The sequence below is a fragment of the Crotalus tigris genome, unplaced genomic scaffold (assembly GCF_016545835.1).
Source record: "Crotalus tigris isolate CLP2741 ecotype Arizona unplaced genomic scaffold, ASM1654583v1 scf7180000018618.293821, whole genome shotgun sequence".
NCBI lineage: Eukaryota > Metazoa > Chordata > Lepidosauria > Squamata > Viperidae > Crotalus > Crotalus tigris.
This window is the reverse complement of record NW_024097109.1, coordinates 91,317-111,144: the sequence shown is the minus strand read 5'-3', so window position 1 is coordinate 111,144 and position 19,828 is coordinate 91,317. Positions and strand designations below refer to the sequence as shown.

Sequence of the window (19,828 nt, the reverse complement as noted above, 5' to 3'; positions counted from 1 at the left end):
TTCAAAGGAAGAAAATTTAGTTGAAAAAAAGCACTTTTGGGATACGACCTGTTGCACATCACGAGCCCAAGATCAGATTATGGGTGTCCTAGCCACCCTGGCAAGACCTTAGCTGGATCAAAGCAAGCTTATATTTAATCCCTCCAAGATCTGGCTTGATCCTGGCTAAAGTATTGGCTCAGGATGGCGCAAGCAGTCCTTGAATTTCCTTTAGTTACAACAGAACTGGGGGAAAAATGACTTATGACTGTTCTTCACACAGACGACCGTTGCAGCGTTCCCGTGGTCATGCGAGCAACAAAATTCAGACGCCTGTCGACTGACTCATATTTACGACAGTTGCAGTGTCCAGGGGGGAGGGTCATCACGCGATCCCCCCTTTTGCATCCTTCCGACTAGCAAAGTCACTGGGGGAAGCTGGATTCGCTTAGCCACCGTGGCAAGCAAGATGGTCGCAAAACGGGGCAAAAGGGAGACAATAACAACCATCTCACTTATCAACACAAACATTGGGCACGGTTGCGGTCGTAAGTAGAGGACTGCCTGGGTCACATTTCTCCTGGAGAACATCTTGCTGGGAGCGGAGGCTGGTTTTATCCGATGCCACCAAGGGTGGGCCTACCTCACCTGGAGGCCCTGTTGGCCGTGACCCAGGCCCTCCTCCCCATGTGGCTAGACTACTGCGGTGTGCTCAAGATAGGGCTGCCTCTGAACGCAATGTGGAAGCCACCAAAATGCTGGTTATCACCTTCAATCTGCTCAACTTCTAGCAGTCTTCCAATATCTCAGAGGCTGCCCCAAAGAAGAGGGAATCAAGCTACTTCTCCAAAGCAGCTGAGGGCAGGACAAGAAACAATGGTTGGAAACTGATCAAGGAGAGAAGCAACCTGGAATTATGGAGAAACTTCCTAAAAGGGAGGACAATCAACCAGTGGAACTACTTGCCACCAGAAATCGTGGGCGCTCCATCACTGGAGGTTTTAAAGAAGCGACTGGACAGTCACTTGTCTGAGATGGAATAGGTTCTCCTGCTTGAGCAGGGGGCTGGACTAGAAGACCTCCAAGGTCCCTTCCATCTCTATTCCATTCCATATTTTCTTTTCTATTCTATTCCATTCTATTCCATTCCTTTCCATTCTATCCTATCCTATAATTTAATTCTATTCTATTCCTTATTCTTCTCTTCCATCCCATAATTCTATTCCATCCCATAATTCTATTCTATTCCTTTTTTTCTCTTCCATTCCTATCCTATTCTATTCATTTTTTCTTTTCTGTTTTATTTTCTGTTCTGTTCTATTCCATTCCTTATTCTATTCTTATTTTAATTCTATTCTATTCTATTCCATTCCACTCTTCTATTCTATTCCTTATTCTTCTCTTCCATACCATAATTCTCTTCTATCCCATAATTCTATATTCCTTATTCTTCTCTTCCATTCCTATTCTATTCTATTCTATTCATTTTTTCTTTTGTTTTCTTTTATTTTCTGTTCTATTCCATTCCTTATTCTATTCTATTCTTAATTTAATTCTATTCTACTCTATTCTACTCCTATTCTATTCTACTCTATACTCTATTCTATTCTATTCTATTCTATTCTATTCTATTCTATTCTATTCTATTCTATTCTCTGTTGCATTCCATTTCACTTCACTCCACTCCACTCTACTCCTATTCCAGGGCCTTTTTCTGGGTCCCCCCCCATGCTGAAGCTTCCACCCCACAGGATTGGGGGAGAACAGCTTTCCTCCCAATTTGTGGGGAGACCTGGAGCCCCTCCTCAAGATCTTTAGTGGGCTGCCCAGATGCTCACGGTGAGAAAGCTGCCTTTACGTTAAACCTGGGAGAACCACTTAGTAGCCGCTATGATGCTGACCGCTCTCAGGTGTCCCCCCCCCAGGAACCCCCACATCGATAGATACCTACAAGTAGTCCTTCTCTTCTCCCCCTCCCTTCCCTCCCTTTTCCCCTTCCCTCCTTCTCTCCCTCCCTTTTCTCCTTCCTTCTCTCCCTCTTTTCTCCTTCCTTCCTTCCCTCCCTTTTCCCCTTCCTTCCTTCTCCCTCTCCCTTTTCTCCTTCCTTCCTTCCCTCCCTTTTCCCCTTCCCTCCTTCTCTCCCTCCATTTTCTCCTTCCTTCTCTCCCTCTTTTCTCCTTCCTTCCTTCCCTTTTCCCCTTCCTTCCTTCTCTCCATGCCTTCCTTCCCTCCCTTTTCCCCTTCCTTCCTTCTCCCTCTCCCTTTTCTCCTTCCTTCCTTCCCTCCCTTTTCCCCTTCCTTCCTTCTCCCTCTCCCTTTTCTCCTTCCTTCCTTCCCTCCCTTTTCTCCTTCCCTCCTTCTCTCTTTTCTCCTTCCTTCCTCCCCTCCTTCTCTCCCTCCCTTTTCTCCTTCCTTCCTTCCCTTTTCCCCTTCCTTCCTTCTCTCCCTGCTTTCCTTCCCTCCCTTTTCCCCTTCCTTCCTTCTCTCCCTCCTTTCCCCTTCCCTCCTTCCCTCCCTTTTCTCCTTCCTTCCTCCCCTCTCCCTCCCTTTTCTCCTTCCTTCCTTCCCTCCCTTTTCCCTTCCCCCCTTCTCTCCCTTTTCTCTTTCCTTCCTTCTCTCCCTCCCTTTTCTCCTTCCATCCTTCCCTCCCTTTTCCCTTCCCCCTTCTCTCCCTCCCTTTTCTCTTTCCTTCCTTCCCTCCCTTTTCCCTTCCCTCCTTCTCTCCCTCCCTTCCTTCTCTCCCTCCCTTCCTGCCTTCCTTCCTTCTCTTTTCTCCTTCCTTCCTCCCTTTTCCCTTTTTTTCTTTTTCTTTCTTTCTTTGCTCCCTCCCTCCCTCCTTTCCTCTCTTTCTTTCTTTCCTACCGTGGTGGCATAATGATTAGAATGGTTAGCATTGCAGGCTGACTCTGCCCACTGCCAGCAGTTCAATCCTGACCGGCTCCAGGTTGACTCAGCCTTCCGTCCTTCTGAGGTCGGTAAAAAGAGGACCCAGATTGTTGGGGGCAAAATGCTGACTCTGTAAAACTTCTTAGAGAGGGCTGTAAAGCACCATGAAGCGGTATATAAGTCTAAGCGTTCTTGCTATCTCCAGGATTGAACAGCCTCCAGGAAGGGAGATGGTCTTTTTCACGACGGGTTGCATCTGTCCCCAGACTCGGGGGGGGGGGAGGGCGCCTAACGCCAGCGCTGGTTCTCGCTTCTGGGACCCTCCACTCTTTGCTCCAGGCCTTAAGAAGAACTTTGGAGCAAGGAGAGTTGAGGTTGAGTTACAACGGGGAGCTATACTTTCCTCTTTCGTGCTTCAATGGAAGCCAGCAGCCCCCCCCCCCCACAGCTCCCCTTTTCCAAACGGGACCCCCGCCATCCGCCGCTGCGTTCTTCAAATGCTGGCTTCAGTTTCCCAAGGATCCAGTGGCTCAGGACCCCCAGGGACCACCTCTGCACCCTGCTGTTCTACCTCCAGGTTTCCGAGTGGGTCTTTGCCTCCTATAAGCTACGTGGGGGCTACCCAGACCTTTGGTTGTAGCTCCCAGGGAATTCCCCCCCCCCTTTCCCGATCCCAGTATCCCCAAATCAGCAGCACAGTTCCCCCCCCCCTTCAAATGAAGCCCCTGCCGTTGTGTGTACAAAATCTCCAAAACAGACCGAAGGCAGTTCGAACCCGAACAGCGACCGCCACTCAACGGATACCCACCCAAAATTTCAAAGAGGCAGAAGGCCGCCCGTACGAGGGAGAGACGGCCCCCTCCCCTCTTCTTCCTCTCCCACCGGGTTTCCCCCCTCCCCCCCAGCCCCATCCCAGTTTGCTCCAACTGAAATGGATCCCCAGCTTCCTCGAAGGGAGGTCAGAGGTCATCTAGTCCAACCCCCTGCCCAAGGCAGGCGTCCTTGGAGTCTCCTGGACATTGATGTTAAGCAATGTCTCCTTTTGGGGTGTGTTTCCCCACAGAGGGATGGGGGGCTACCCCAACGGGGGGGGCGGTGGATTCTTGCTGGCTTCAAGGCCCCCCGTTTCTCCGTTTGCCTCTTGTCATCGCTGGGGAATTTTCCTGAATTTCTCAGCCCCCCCCCGCCGGGGTTTTCCTGGGGACTTTTCCTATCCGTTTATTAACTCAGTCCAAGTTGGGATTTCCCCACGATCCCCCTTTCCGTGCCTGAAGCAGGTCCCAGCCTGTTTAGTTGCTTGGATCAGAACGGATAAAGGAGAATCTTTGTAGCTCAAGGTTGAACTGGGGGGGGGGTGTCCTTGGTGCTCTCTGAGCTGGGCGGTTTTCCTGCAGACGTTTCATGACCCAACTAGGGAACATCATCAGGGCTAGGAGGAAGAGGAGGAGGAGGAGAAAGGGACTGTGGGTCCTTGGTGCTCTCTGAGCTGGGTTGGTTTTTCTTGTAGTTTCATGACCCATCTAGGGAACACCATCAGGGCTAGAAGGGAGTAGTAGTAGTAGTAGTAGTAGGAGTAGTAGTAGGTAGTAGTAGGAGGAGGAGGAGGAGGAGGAGGAGGAGGAGGAGGAGGAGGAGGAGGAGGAGGAAGGGACTGTGGGGTCCTTGGTGCTCTCTGAGCTGGGCGGTTTTCCTGCAGACGTTTCATGACCCAACTAGGGAACATCATCAGGGCTAGAAGGGAGGAGGATTTGTGGAGAGGAGGGGGAGGAGGAGGAGGAAGAAGAAGACTGTGGGGTCCTTGATGCTCTCTGCGGTTTTCCTGCAGACGTTTCATGACCCAATCAGGTAACAACATCAGTACTAGAAGGGAGGGGAGATTGTGGCGTGGAGGAGGAGGAGGATTGTAGGGTGCTTGGGGCTCTGAGCTGGGTGGTTTTCTTGCAGACGTTTCATGACCCCACTAGATAACATCAGCAGTGCTGGAAGGGAGTGGGTTTTGTGGAAAGGAGAAGGACAATGACTGTGGGGTCCTTGGTGCTCTCTGAGCTGGGCGCTTTCCTTGCAGACGTCTCATGACCCAGCTAGGTAACATCGTCAGTTCTAGAAGGGAGGGGAGATTGTGGAGTGGAGAAGGAGAGAGGAGGACTGCGGGGCCCCTGGTGCTCTCTGAGGCTTGGTGATTTTCCTGCAGACGTTTCTCTACCCAACTAGGTAACATCATCAGTACTAGAAAGGGAGGAGGGGGAGGACTGTGGGGTCCTGGGTGCTCTTTGAGCTGGGCTGTTTTCTTGCAGACGTCTCATGACCCAACTAGGTAACATCATCAGTTCTAGAAGGGAGGGGGGCTTGTGGAGAGGGAGGAGGAGGAGGAGGAGGAGGAGGAGGAGGAAGAGGAGGAGAACGACTGTGGAGTCCTTGGTCGTCTCTGAGCTTGGTTGTTTTCTTGCAGATGTTTCATGACCCAACTACGTAACATCATCAGTGCTAAAATGAAGATAGATTTGCTGAGTGGGGAGGAGGAGGAGGAGGAGGAGGAGGAGGAGGAGGAGGAGGAGGAGGAGGAGGAGGAGACGACGACTGTGGGGTCCCGGCTGCTCTTTGAGCTTCGTTGTTTTCTTGCAGACGTCTCCTGACCCAACTAGGGAACAGCCTCAGGGCTTCGCTCAAATAGCATCCTGCATCTCTCCCTGGAGAAACAGCGCAAGGTGGACTCCAGAGCCTGAGAAAGGGTCGTCGGCGTTCGTTTTGAAAAAAAGAGAAATCTTTCTGCAGTTCTCCCGAAGGAAGGCAAATTCTGCACTGGGGGGGGGGCTGATGTTGCAGCGGCCGTGGGGTCCTGAGGGTGTGGGGTGGGCGTCCTGGAAGGGGAGGCACCATCCACCAGCAGCTCATCTCCCCCCCCCCCGGCGTGGTCTTTCTCCTTGGAAGGTCTGGCTGGGAGGTATTTACAGGTCCTGTGTTGGGGGGGGGAGGAGTGGGGAGCCTCTGTGATCCAGGGGGGGTCAGGCCTGCCCCTCCGGCTCCCCCCTTGAGGGTGGGCTCTGCCCTAGATGGAGACCTCATACGCTGCCGCCGGCATCTCCTGCAGAGAGAAAAGTCTGCAGAGGGTTGGGCCCTTGGGGTTGGCCCTTCAGCCCCCCCCCCAGGGAAATAAGGAAGCAAGGCAGCCCCTTCCCCCAAAGCAGAGTAGGGGGTCTCCCAGCTTGGGGTGGCCTTCAGAGGCTCCCTGCGGTCTCTGAAGGGGGCAGGGGCATGCCAAAGGCTGAAGGCCCCCCTAGATCCCCCCCCTTCAGTTTGCAGGAGAATCTTTTAGGAGCAAATGCATCTACACGTTACTGGGCACCAGATCCCTTCCGTTAACCTCAGAGCAGCTTTCTCAATCTGATCCTCTTGAAAGAGGGGTGGGCTCCATCTCCCAGAATTCCTCACCCAGCAGAGCAGAGGGTCCCACTAGATGGGCTGTCTCTGGGCTCATTAGGTGACTCATTTTGTCTACAGATAATAATAATAATAATAATAGTAGTAGTAGTAGTAGTAGTAGTAGTAGTAGTAGCAGCAGCAGCAGCAGTAGTAGTACCATTAGTCATAGGCGCCTTGGGTGCAATCCCAAAACAACTAGAGCACCACTTGAACACCATCATTGGCATTGACAAATTCACTATTAATCAATTGCAAAAGGCGGCCTTACTAGGAACTGCTTCCATCCTGCGACGATATCTGTAATACCATCAAACATCCACATCTGCCTATCCCAGGTCCTGGGTAAGGACTCGATAGGTAGACAAAATGCCAAATCCAGTCTGAACATCTGGCTGACTGTGCGATGATCCATAGTAGTAGTAGTAGTAGTAGTAGTAGTAGTAGTAGTAGTAGTAGTAGTAAAGTTGGAAGGGACCTTGGAGGTCATCTAGTCCAACCCCCTGAAACCCTACCACCATTTCAGACAAATGGCTATCCAGTCTCTTCTTAAAAACTTCCAGTGTTGGAGCATTCACCGCTTCTGGAGGCAAGGAGTTCCACTGATTAATTGTCCTCACTGTCAGGAAGTTTCTCCTTAGTTCTAGGTTGCTTCTCTCCTTGGTCAGTTTCCATCCGTTGCTTCTTGTCCTGCTTCAGGCGCTTTGGAGAATAGCTTGACTCCCTCTTCTTTGGGGCAGCCCCTGAGATACTGGAAGGCTGCTCTCATGTCCCCCCTCGTCCTTCTCTTCACTAAAGATGCAAGGATCCACTTGCTGACACTGAGGGCAATCAGCCAGTGGAACAGCTTGGAACACCAGAAATCGTGGGTGCTCCACTGGAGATTTTTAAGAAGAGGCTAGACAGTCACTTGTCTGAAATAGGATAGGTTCTCCTGCTTGAGCAGGCGGCTGGACTAGAAGACCTCCAAGGTCCCTTCCAATTCTATTCTATTCTATTCTATTCTATTCTATTCTATTCTATTCTATTCCTCTTCTCTTGCTATCCCAAAGATGGAGGTTTTGAATGCAAGCCCTTCATGATCCTTCTAGGTTAGGGCTAGGCAACCTTGGCTCTTTTATGACTGGTGGACTTCAACTCCCAGAATTCCTGAGCCAGCATGAGGGAAACTTTGGCCCCTTCATGACTGGTGGACTTCAACTCCCAGAATTCCTGAGCCAGCATGGGGGAACTATGGCTCCCTTCATGACTCGTGGACTTCAACTCCCAGAATTCCTGAGCCAGCATGGGGGAACTATGGCTCCCTTCATGACTGGTGGACTTCAACTCCCAGAATTCCTGAGCCAGCATGGCTCAGCTTGGAAACCTCTCCCTTTCCCCTCAGCACGGCTGGCTCAGGAGTTCTGGGAGTTGAGGTCCACGAGTCATAAAAGTGCCAAGGTTGCCTACCCCTGGTCTAAATGGTCCCTGCATGAGGTAGGATGCCAAACAATTACGATCCACTAAGAATGTGAACGCAACCCCCTTCGGAAAGAAACATTTCAGAGGAAAAGGGGAATATTGATAATGTTGAGCCTGGCAGCTGGGACTGATGGATGCTGTAATCCGAGGACACCAGTCTGAGGAGGTGAGCTTTAGCTCCCCGGCTCCCCAATCAATCAGAATAGAGCTTGAAGGGACCTTGGAGGTCTTCTAGTCCAACCCCCTGCTCAAGCAGGAGACCCTAGACCAATAGAAATAGAAATAGAAATAAAAATAGGAATAGAACAGAACAGAACAAAACAGAACCAAATAGAATAGAATAGAAAATGAATAGAATAGAATAGAACAGAACAGAACAGAACAGAACAGAACAGAATAGAATAGAATAGAATTGGAAGGGACCTTGGAGGTCTTCTAGTCCAACCCCCTGCTCAGGCAGGAAGCCATATACCATTTCAGACAAATGGCTGTCCAATCTCATACCATATATACCATATATACTATATACCATATATATAGTACAACTAATCAAGGAGAGAAGCAACCTAGAACTAAGGAGAAACTTCCTGACAGTGAGAATAATTATCCAGTGGAACAACCTGCCTCCAGAAGCGGTGAATGCTCCAACACTGGAAGTTTTTAAGAAGAGACTGGACAGCCATTTGTCCGAAATGGTGTAGGGTTTCCTGCTTGAGCAGGGGGTTGGACTAGATGACCTCCAAGGTCCCTTCCAACTTTACTATTACTATTATTATTATTATTATTATTATTATTATGGATCATCGCACAGTCAGCCAGATATTCAGACTGGATTTGGCATTTTGTCTACCTATCGAGTCCTTACCCAGGACCCGGGATAGGCAGATGTGGATGTTTGATGGTATTACAGATATCGTCGCAGGATGGAAGCAGTTCCTAGTAAGGCCGCCTTTTGCAATTGACTAATAGCGAATTTGTCAATGCCAATGGTATTCAAGTGGTGCTCCAGTTGTTTTGGGATTGTACCCAAGGAGCCTATGACTATTGGTACTACCCTTGCTTGCTTTTGCCACAGTCTTTCTATTTCTATTTGTAGGTCTTTGTATTTTGTTATCTTCTCCAGTTCTTTCTCGTCTATTCTGTTGTCTCCAGGCACTGCCACGTCCACTATCCAGACTTTTTTGTCTTTCTTATCGACAATTGTTAAGTCTGGGGTGTTATGTTACAGGTGCTTGTCTGTTTGAATTCTGAAGTCCCAAAGCAGTTTAATTTTATCATTTTCTATGACTTTCTCTATTTTATGATCCCACCAGTTTTTGCTTACAGGCAAATGATATTTTTTGCAGATCTTCCAATGCACCATTGTTGCTACTTTGTCATGCCGCTGCTTGTAGTCAGTCTGTGCAATCTTCTTGCAACAGCTTACCAAGTGGTCCACTGTTTCTTCAGCTTCTTTGCATAGGCGGCACTTACTGTCTGTTGCTGTCTTCTCAATTTTGACTTTGTATGCATTTGTCCTTAAGGTTTGGTCTTGTGCAGCCAGAATTAGTCCCTCGGTCTCTTTCTTCAATTTTCCTGCTCTTAGCCATTGCCAGGTTTTATTATTATCTGCTTTCCCAGCTATTTTTTTCACGTATTGGCCATGTAGTGCTTTGTGTTCCCATGCCTCTATTCTGTTCTTCATTTGGTCTTTCTTGTAGGCCAGTTTGGTCTCTCCAGTAGTTAGTAAGCCTTCCTGATATACTAATTTCAGTGCATCTTCATCATTGTTCTTCAGATATTCTTCCAAAGCCATTTTTTCTTCTTCAACCATCTGATGTACTTGTAGCATTCCACGCCCACCTATTTGCCTTGGTAGATAAAGTCTATCAATGTCACTGCGTGGATGAAGGGCATGATTCATTGTCATTATTTTTCTGGTCTGCCTATCCATTGCTTTTAGTTCTGCTTGAGTCCAGTCCACTATTCCAGCTGTGTACCTAATGACTGGGATTGCCCAGGTGTTGATTGCCTTTATGGTATTTCCTCCATTGAGTTTGGAATTTAAGATCTTCTTCACTCTCTTGATGTATTCACCTCTAATCTTTTTCTTGACTTCAGTGTGCTTGATGTTGTCAGCTTGAAGGATACCCAAGTATTTGTAGTACTCTTCCTCATCCAGACTCTTAATGTTATTTTCATGGGGCATCTTGATTCCTTCAGTTTTCACTATTTTTCCTTGTTTGATAGTAAGTGTGGCACATTTGTCCAAGCCAAACTCCATTACAATATCTTGGCTATATTATTATTATTATTATTTTGGATCATCGCACAGTCAGCCAGATAATCAGACTGGATTTGGCATTTTGTCTACCTATTGAGTCCTTACCGAGGACCTGGGATAGGCAGATGTGGATGTTTGATGGTATTACAGATATCGTCGCAGGATGGAAGCAGTTCCTAGTAAAGCCGCCTTTTGCAATTGACTCATGGCGAATTTGTCAATGCCAATGGTGTTCAAGTGGTGCTCCAGTTGTTTTGGGATTGCACCCAAGGCGCCTATGACTATGGGTACTACTCTTGCTTGCTTTTGCCACAGTCTTTCTATTTCTATTTGTAGGTCTTTGTATTTTGTTATCTTCTCCAGTTCTTTCTCGTCTATTCTGCTGTCTCCAGGCACTGCCACGTCCACTATCCAGACTTTTTTGTCTTTCTTATCGACAATTGTTAAGTCTGGGGTGTTATGTTGCAGGTGCTTGTCTGTTTGAATTGTGAAGTCCCAGAGCAGTTTAATTTTATCATTTTCTATGACTTTCATTATTATTATTATTATTATTATTATTATTATTATTATTATTATTATTAATATAAGACCCTCTACCCCACTCCATTGGCCCTCTTGCTTCCCTCTCTAGCACAGCTGGGGAAGGGAGGGGCACCCACTTACTCGAGTGTCATACGTGGGGTTGTCAAAAGCCGCACCGCCTCGGATGTGGTCGTAGGATTGTGACGTTGACAGGGGTGCCGGCAGCGATGACTTCCCCTGATGCCTGGGCAGCCAGCGAGGAAGGAAGGAGACTGGGGTCAAGACACGTGAGAGGGGGGGCTGTGTACCCCCCCCTTCCGGTCAGCTCTCCCACCCAGCCACCGCCGCTCACCTGGAAACGTACAGGTAGACGGTGCCCAGAAGCAACCCAACGACAGCCACCGGTAGGAAGATGGCAAAGGCCACGCTAGACCCTTGCCAGGGGTCCCTGGCTGGCATCACCTTGGCCACAGCTGCAGGAAGAAGCGGGAGGGTGAGTTTTGGGGGGCAAGGCAGCAGAGGGAGGGGAGGAGAGCGAGACCCCAAAAGCTCAGCCCTAAAGGGGTTGTTGACCTCTGGGGCACGTCAGAAAAAGCAAGGCAGGGGCAGCCAGCTGGATGTCAACAAACACCGGCAGAGTCTGATTGCACTTCGCCATCCTGCACGCTCCCCCCCCCCAGCGGAAGAAAGCAGCAGCAGGGCGGGCAAAGGCCGTCTTTAGGATCCCCCCTTCCAGTCTTACCATCCAGTTTCGGGTTGGCATGAAACTCATTGCTGGAGGCTGGAAGAGAAGCAGAGGGCGGCATTACGGAGGGGCCTAGCGAGCTGGCAATTCCCAGAGTGATTCTCAGATCCCAGAATATTTGTCAACCGCAGCCCCTTTAAGATGGGCGGACTTCAACTCCCAGAATTCCCCAACCAGCGTTGCTATCTGTCTGTCTGTCTGCCTGTCTGTCTGTTTGTCTCTCTCTCTCTCTATATATATATATATCTGCCTGTCTGTCTATGACTGTCTGTCTGTCTCTCTATATATCTATCTCTCTCTATATCTATATCTATCTGTCTGTCTGTCTGTCTGTCTGTCTATGTCTGTCTGTCTGTCTGTCTGTCTCTCTCTGTCTGTCTGTCTCTCTATATATCTATCTCTCTATATATCTATATCTATCTGTCTGTCTGTCTGTCTATGTCTGTCTGTCTGTCTGTCTGTCTCTCTATATATCTATCTCTCTATCTCTCTATATATCTATATCTATATCTATCTGTCTGTCTGTCTGTGTGTCTGTCTATGTCTGTCTGTCTGTCTTTCTGTCTATCTCTCTCTCTCTCTCTCTGTATCAGTGGTTCTCCACCTGTGGGTCGGGACCCTATTTGGGGTCGAACGACCATTTCACGGGGGTCGCCAAACAAGGCTGTCCGCCATTTTTTTCCCCTTTTCTTTGGCCACGCCCCTGGCACCCGGTGATGTATAAGTGGTTGGGGGTCACCACAACATGGGGAACTGTATTATGGGGTCGCGGCATTAGAAAGGTTGAGAACCACTGGTCTATATATATCTATATCTATCTGTCTGTCTATGACTGTCTGTCTGTCTGTCTGTCTGTCTGTCTGTCTATCTATATCTGTCTGTCTATGTCTATGTCTATGTCTATGTCTATGTCTGTCTGTCTGTCTGTCTGTCTATCTATCTATCTATCTATCTATCTATCTATCTATCTATCTATCTATCTATCTATCTATCTATCTATCTATCTATGTCAGGGGCAAGCAACCTTGGCTCTTTATGACTCGTGGACTTCAACTCCTAGAATTCCTGAGCCAGCATGGCTCAACCTCTCCCTTTCCCCTCAGCATGGCTGGCTCAGGAATTCTGGGAGTTGAAATCCATGAGTCATAAAAGAGCCATGGTTGCCTACCTCTGGTCTATGTCTATGTCTATGTCTATGTCTATGTCTATGTCTATCTGTCTGTCTATCTATCTATCATCCATCCATCCATCCATCCATCCATCCATCTATCCATCCATCTATCTATCTATCTATCTATCACTAAATAAATAAAATTAAACAAATAAAATGAAATAAAATTAAATCAATTAAAAAATACAGATAGCCCTCGAGTTACCACCACAGTGGAGCCCAATACTGATGTCGCTAAGTGAAACATTCGTTCAGCGAGTTTCGCTCCGTTTTACCATTTTTCTGGTAAGCGAATCAGGCAGTCGTTAAGCGAGTCACATGCTCGTTAAGTGAATCCAGCTTCCCCCGTTGACTTTGCTGGTCGGAAGGTTGCAAAAGCTGAATCACGTGACTCCCCCCCCCGGGACGCTGCAACCGTCATCAATACGAGTCGGTTGCTAAGTATCTGAATTTTGATCCCGTGACCCTGGGGAATGCTGCAACGGTCGTTAAGTGTGAAAAACGGTCATAAGTCACTTTTTCCCGGTGCGCTGTAACTATGAACGGTCACTAAATGAACCATCCTAAGTTGGGGACTACCTCTAGTAAGTGGGATCTGCCTACTTCGTGCAAAGGATGCCGGAGCTGGCGGCTGACCCTCATCCTTGCCCCCCCCCCGCCACCCCGGAAACTGACCAGTTTTGCAAAGCGGGGGAGGGCCACTCCAGTGAGAGGGGTGCCCAGGTAGGCATCGGACGACGGCGTTGCCCAGCAGCAGGTAGCCGGCGGCACAGGTGAAGCGCAGGCTGGCCCCGGTTTGGTAGAGCCGCTTTTCGGGATGCTGAGTGCTGTGTTCAGGTCCGCCCGGGTTGCGGCAGGGTTCGTAGACCTCGGCTGGAAGAAGAGAAGGACAGGATTCGAACTCCTTTCCTTGCCAGTCCGGTTCTGCCCGTTGGTGTTTAGATTTCTAGTCTGCCCCTTGAGGAACAGGGGAGCCTTTAAAACAACGTTTCTCCTCCTTGCAACTTGGAGATGGGTGGACTTCAACTCCCAGAATTCCTGTGCTGGCTGAGGAATGCTGGGAGTTGAAGTCCACACATCTTAAAGTCGTTAAGTCAGGGGTCTTCAAGCGTGGCCCTTTGATGACTAGTGGACTTCAACTCCCAGAATTCCTCAGCCAGGATGTTTTAAGACAGGGGTCTTCCAACTTGGCCCTTTCATGACTTGTGGATTTCAAGTCATGAAGGGGGCCATAGTTCCCCCATGTTGCTCAAGAATTCTGGGAGTTGAAGTCCACGAGACATGAAGGGGCCATAGCTCCCCCATGTTGGCTCAGGAATTCTGGGAGTTGAAGTCCGCAAGTCATGAAGGGGGCCATTGTTCCCCCATGCTGCCTCAGGAATTCTGGGAGTTGAAGTCCATGAGACACGAAGGGGCCATAGTTCCCCCATGCTGGCTCAGGAATTCTGGGAGTTGAAGTCCACGAGACACGAAGGGGCCATAGTTCCCCCATGCTGGCTCAGGAATTCTGGGAGTTGAAGTCCGTTGAGTCATGAAGGTGGCCATAGTTCCCCCATGCTGGCTCAGGAATTCTGGGAGTTGAAGTCCGTTGAGTCATGAAGGTGGCCATAGTTCCCCCATGCTGCCTCAGGAATTCTGGGAGTTGAAGTCCGTGAGTCATGAAGGGGGCCACAGTTCCCCCATGCTGGCTGAGGAATTCTGGGAGTTGAAGTCCACCAGTCATGAAGGGGCCCAGGTCGCCTACCCCTGTGTCTAGGTGGAAGCCTTACGGATGCATTTGGGCAGACGGTCACTCCACTTCGGACCCCCAGCCGGCCGGTCGTGGCAGGCGATCTCTGCAGCACCAGCCAGGACGAAGCCCCCGTCGCAGAGGAACTGGATGGTGGAGCCCACTGGAAACTTGCTGGTGGACACCACGCGTCGGCTGTGCTCCACATCTCCGGGGTCCGGACACGCCGTCACTGTGAGAGATAAAGACAACGAGGGTGCTCAAAATTCCGGATCCTTGGCAACCGACTCCTAGTTACGACGGTCGCCATGTCCCTGGGACAGGGGATCTGCTTTTGTGTGACAAAGGAAGAACCGACAGGCAAAGCAGAGGGAGACCCCCGGGCGGAGTGGGCAGCCTGTGTCTATTTTGGGGAGGGGGGGTCTACACTCAGCAGCTGTTTGCGCAGGGCCTGGACAGGGCTACATAAGCACCCACACCCCATCTTTTACAAGTAGTCCTCCAGTTACGACAATAATCAACAGGGCGTGGAATTATACACATACATACACACACACGCGCACAAACACACACACACGCATACAGGTAGTCCTCGACGTACGACCACAAAAATTGAGCCAAACACTTCTGTTGCTAAGCGAGACAGTCGTTCAGTGAGCTTTGTCCCATTTTACGACCTTTCTTACCACTGTTAAGTGAATCGCTGCAGTTGTTAAGTGAGGAACACGGTTGTTAAGCGGATCTTTCCAGCCTGAGTGGGGGGGGGTTGGGCTAGATGACCTCCAAGGCCCCTTCCAACATTATTATTATTATTATTGTTGTTGTTGTTGTTAATAATAATAATAAACCCTTTATTATCAAAGTATAACATGCATACAGTGAAATTGGCTGAGCCTCCCTCTGTTGTTGTTGTTTTGTTGTTGTTATAGTTATTGTTTTGTTGTTGTTGTTGTTATTGTTATTATTGTTTTGTTGCTATTGTTGTTGCTGTTATTATTACTACTACTACTGCTGCTACTACTACTACTACCTGTCCCTGGGACTCTGCAACTGTCATAAATGCAGGCAGTTCTCAACTTGCCCCATTTTACGACCTTTCTTAGCACTGTTGTTAAGTGAATTGCTGCAGGTTAGTCACACGGTCGTTAAATGAATCTAGCTTCCCCCCACTGATTTTGCTTGTCAGGAGGTTGGAAAAGGGGATCCCCCGACCCCGGGACATTGCGACTGTCGTAAATCTGAGTCAGTGGCCAAGTTTCTGAATTTTGGGCCACAGTCACATGACTGCAACGGTCGTAAGTCCGAAAAAGGGTCCTAAGTCACTTTTTGCAGTGCCGTTATACCTCGGAACGGTCACTAAATGAACTGTTGCACTGAAAGAGACAGGGGAAAAAAAGGAAGGTGTACAGATAGTCCTCAGGTTACAATAGTTACAGAGCCTGACCATCCTGGACGTAACTCCCAGCGGTCATAAAATGGGTTTTGTAATATTTTGGGCCGCGATCCTCTCGTCGACCAGCTGGGGGAGCTCTTGATGCACCCAGCATAAAGCCGGAAGTGGTTCTTACCACCACAATAGAGCAGCTTTTAGGAAATGTGACCACCCCACTTGGATGCCCTGACTATTGGGGTCCCACCCCCTCCCCAAAACCCTTCTGCCGTTGGGGTCCTCCCTCTTCCTTCTTTGCAGGGAGGATCTAAGCCAGGTTTAGCTTCTGGGGAAGCCTTCTAAATCAGGGCTGTCCAATCCTGGGCTGCTTTCAGACTTGTGGACTTCAACTCCCAGAATTCCCCAGCCAGCCATGGCTGGCTGGGGAATTCTGGGAGTTGAAGTCCACAAGTCTGAAAGCAGCCCAGGTTGGACACCCTTGCGCTAAATTCCTGGAAAGCAGCTGTCAATCAACATCTAAAGGTTGACTCAGCATCCCTTATGGCTGTTTTAAAACGTGGGAGCTTTTTTCCTGGGGTACTCATGATATGTTCCCTCCACCCCCCCCCCCAAAAAAATCCAGAGGATTTTAAACTCTTATTTTGCCCATTTCGTAGTTTAGGATACTAAAGAGAGGAGGAGCGAAAACCATCAGCCATGTATTCCCCATCTCCCTCCCTCCCTCCCTCCCTCTCTCTCTCTCTCTCTCTTTTTTCTCTCTCTCACTCCCCCCTCTCTCTTTCTCTCTCTCTCCCTCCATCCCTATCTCTCTTTTTCTCTCTCCCTCCCTCTCTTTTTTTCTCTCTCTCTCCCTCCCTCCCTCTCTTTCTCTCTCTCTCCCTCTCTTTCTCTTTCTCTCTCTCTCTCCCTCTTTCTCTCTCCCTCCCTCTCTCTCTCCCTCCCCTTCTCTCTTTCTCTCTCTCTCTCCCTTTCTTTCTTTCTCTCTCTCCCTTTCTCTCTCCCTCTCTCTATTTCTCCCTCCCTCTCTTTCTCTCTTTTTCTCTCTCTTTCTTTCTCTCTTCCTCTCTTTCTCTCCCCCCCCCTCTCTCTCTCACACACACACACACACACAAATACACACAGCACACACAAACAAGGGCCATCACAATTCCCCCAGGCAGGGGCATGGAGTGGGGACCCAGAAGGAGCCGCCGTCAATGGGGGCATCCAGAAGGCGGGGGGGGGGTCAAGAAGGTGGGGGCCACCAACATGGGATCGAAGCTCCTTCCCGTGTTTGCATTTTTTTTTTATTTGTACGCTGCCCATCTCAGCAAGAGACTGTGGACAGCAAACCCTCTTAAAATAAATTAAAACCCTATTGAGGAAAGAACACACACACACACACACATTGGCAGAGCAAGTTACTTATATAAACAGGGAACAAAACCCCCACCCGAACGCACGGATGATGTTCCCTAGTGGGATAATGAAACGTCTGCAAGTAAATAACCAAGTTCAGTGAAGCATCAGGGACTCCACAGTTCTCCTCCTCCTCCTCCTCCTCCTCCTCCTCCTCCTCCTCCTCCTCCTCCTCTCCATAAACCCCACTCCCTTCTAGCACTGATAACATTCTCTAGTTGGGTCATGAAACGTCTGCAAGAAAACATCCAAGCTCAGAGAGCACCGAAGACCCCATAGATTATTTTTCCTCCTCCTCCTCCTCTTCCTCCTCCTCCTCCCCTCCTCCTCCTCCTCCACCCCTCCCGGCCCCAGATCTTCCTCCCCACCCCCCCACCCCCTCACCTTTCTGGCAGGAGGGCAAGTCCCCGCTCCACACCAGGTCCCAGTGGCACATCAGGAGCTCCGTGCCCACCAGCTCATAGCCAGGGTAGCAGTGGTAGGTAACCACAGCCCCGTGGATCAGCTCTGGGTGCGAGGTGGTCTTCCAGCCGTTGGGAATTTCCGGCAGCTCCGGGCAAGTGTCATTGCGTGGAACCTCTGCCAAGGAAGAAGAGAGAAGGCGGCTGGCAAGGGATGCCTTGGAAGCTGGTTGGGGGGTGGGGGAGGAGAGCCTCTTTTAACCCACACCCAGCCCAGTGGGAAGTCTGCAAGTAGGGGGAGGCGGTCAGTTCCTCTTGGTTGCACAAACCGTATCTCCGCAGAAATATAAAAATAGAATAGAAGAGAACAGAATCCAGAATGAATAGAATAGAACAGAACAGAATAGAAAAAAGAATACAATAGAATAGAATAGAAAAAAAGAATAGAATAGAATAGAATAGAATAGAATAGAATAGAATAGAATAGAATTATGGGATGGAATAGAAATAGAATAGAATAGAAATAGAATAGAATAGAATAGAAAATAGAATGGAATAGAATTATGGGATGGAATAGAATAGAATAGAATAGAATAGAATAGAATAGAATAGAATAGAATAGAATTATGGGATGGAATAGAATAGAATAGAATAGAAAAAAGAATAGAATAGAAAATAGAATAGAACAGAAAAAAGAATAGAATAGAATATAAAAAATAGAATAGAATACAATAGAAAATAGAATAGTATAGAATTATGGGATGGAATAGAATAGAATAGAAAAGAAAATAGAATAGAAAAAAGAATAGAATAGAAAATAGAACAGAAAAAAGAATAGAAAAAAGAATAGAATAGAATATAAAAAATAGAATAGAATACAATAGAAAATAGAATAGTATAGAATTATGGGATGGAATAGAATAGAATAGAATAGAATAGAATAGAATAGAATAGAATAGAATAGAATAGAATAGAATAGATTTGTGGATTTCAACTTGTGGCTGGCTCAGGAATTCTGGGAGTTGAAGTCCACCAGTCATCAAGGGGCCATAGTTCCCCACCCCAGGTGTAAACGAATGGCTAGGTATTGCCTCCAGCATCAGGAGCAGTAAAGGTAATCCTCAACTTACGACCATTTGTTTAGTGACTGTCCGAATTTACAGCAGCCCTGAAAAAAATAACTTAGGATCTCTTTTCACGCTTAGCCACCATTGCAGCCTCCCCGTGATCACATGATCGGAATGCGGACACTTGGCAACTGGCATGTACTTATGACAGTTGCCGTGTCCCGGGGACAGTGTCACGTGACCTTCCGGCAAGCCAAGTCAATGGGGGGAAGCCAGCTTCGCTTAGCGACCGTGTGACTCACTTCACAACCGCAGGGGCTCTCTTACCAACGGAGGCCAGAGAAGTCGTAAAATGGGGTAGAAACTCACTCTACGACTGTCTCGCTTGGTGACAGAAATTTGGGGGGCTCAATCGAGGACGATCTGCAATCGCAACCCCCCCCCAAATGTCGGAAGCTCAGCCGAGAAGGCCTTTTGGCGAGGGGGAGGGATGTGTCTGAAGAGAAGGCAGCTGCTCCGCTTACCGGCAAAATGGACGATGAAACCCTGCCGGTAACCGACGGCGCTGCTTCCCGGATCCGACTGGAACTGGATGGTGACGTCGGCCATGGAGGTGAAGAGCTGGAAGGGCCGGTGGGAGCCGGAATACTGGCCCAGGATGCGGGCCGTCAGGTCATCCCCGTCGTAGAAGGTCAGCGTGTCCCCTTTGCCCAAACGCAACCTTTCAGGACAAGCGGGGGGGAGGGATTTGTGGGGGAGGGGGTAGAAAGGGGGCTGCGTCAACAAGGGAGCCCTCTGCCAAATTCACAGCTGCGCAGAAGGAAACCGCGGGCACGGGAACGCCGATAATTGGGTTGTCAGTTGGATTTTATTCTCTATTTTTCCCAGCAATTAACCAGTGGAACTCCTTGCCTCCAGAAGCTGTGAAGGCTCCAACACTGGAAGTTTTGAAAAAGAGACTGGACAGCCCTTTGTCTGAAATGGTATAGGATTTCCTGCCTGAGCAGGGGGTTGGACTAGATGACCTTCAAGATCCCTTCCAACTTTATTATTATTATTTTTATTTTTATATTATTATTATTATTACTATTACTATTATTATTATATTTTCCTGACAATGAGAACAATTCATCTGTGGAACAGCTTGTTTCCAGAAATTGAGGTTGCTCCAACAGGGGAAGTTTTTAAGAAGAAACTGGACAGCCCTTTCTCTGAAATGGTATAGTGTTTCCTACCTGAGCAGGGGGTTGGACTAGATGACCTCCAAGCTCCTTTTCAACTCTGTAATTCTATTCTATTCTATTCTATTCGATGTGATTCACTTAACAACGGCAGTGATTTGCTTAGCAACCGGGGCCAATAGGGTCGTAAAATGAGGCGCAACTCGCTTAACAACCGC

The 19,828-nt window shown here is 48.7% G+C and overlaps 1 protein-coding gene across 4 annotated transcripts in view; it reads right to left on the bottom strand.

The window, feature by feature from the left end:
* Positions 1-5,417: 5,417 nt before the first annotated feature.
* Positions 5,418-19,828, bottom strand: part of SEZ6 (seizure related 6 homolog) — a 34,867-nt gene continuing 20,456 nt past the window's right edge. Inside the window, exons 9-16 of one of the 4 annotated variants that reach the window (XM_039355186.1) lie at positions 18,954-19,150; positions 17,346-17,540; positions 14,214-14,405; positions 13,120-13,317; positions 11,271-11,309; positions 10,893-11,001; positions 10,670-10,772; positions 5,418-5,963 (exon numbers count right to left, since the gene is read on the bottom strand). In XM_039355186.1, the coding sequence (XP_039211120.1) occupies positions 5,925-5,963; positions 10,670-10,772; positions 10,893-11,001; positions 11,271-11,309; positions 13,120-13,317; positions 14,214-14,405; positions 17,346-17,540; positions 18,954-19,150 (1,072 nt within the window). In that variant the 3' untranslated portion in view covers positions 5,418-5,924. Of the gene's footprint in view, positions 5,964-10,669; positions 10,773-10,880; positions 11,002-11,270; positions 11,310-13,119; positions 13,318-14,213; positions 14,406-17,345; positions 17,541-18,953; positions 19,151-19,828 lie in introns of all 4 variants that reach the window. The other 3 variants (XM_039355187.1, XM_039355184.1, XM_039355185.1) reach the window with 3 other exon arrangements.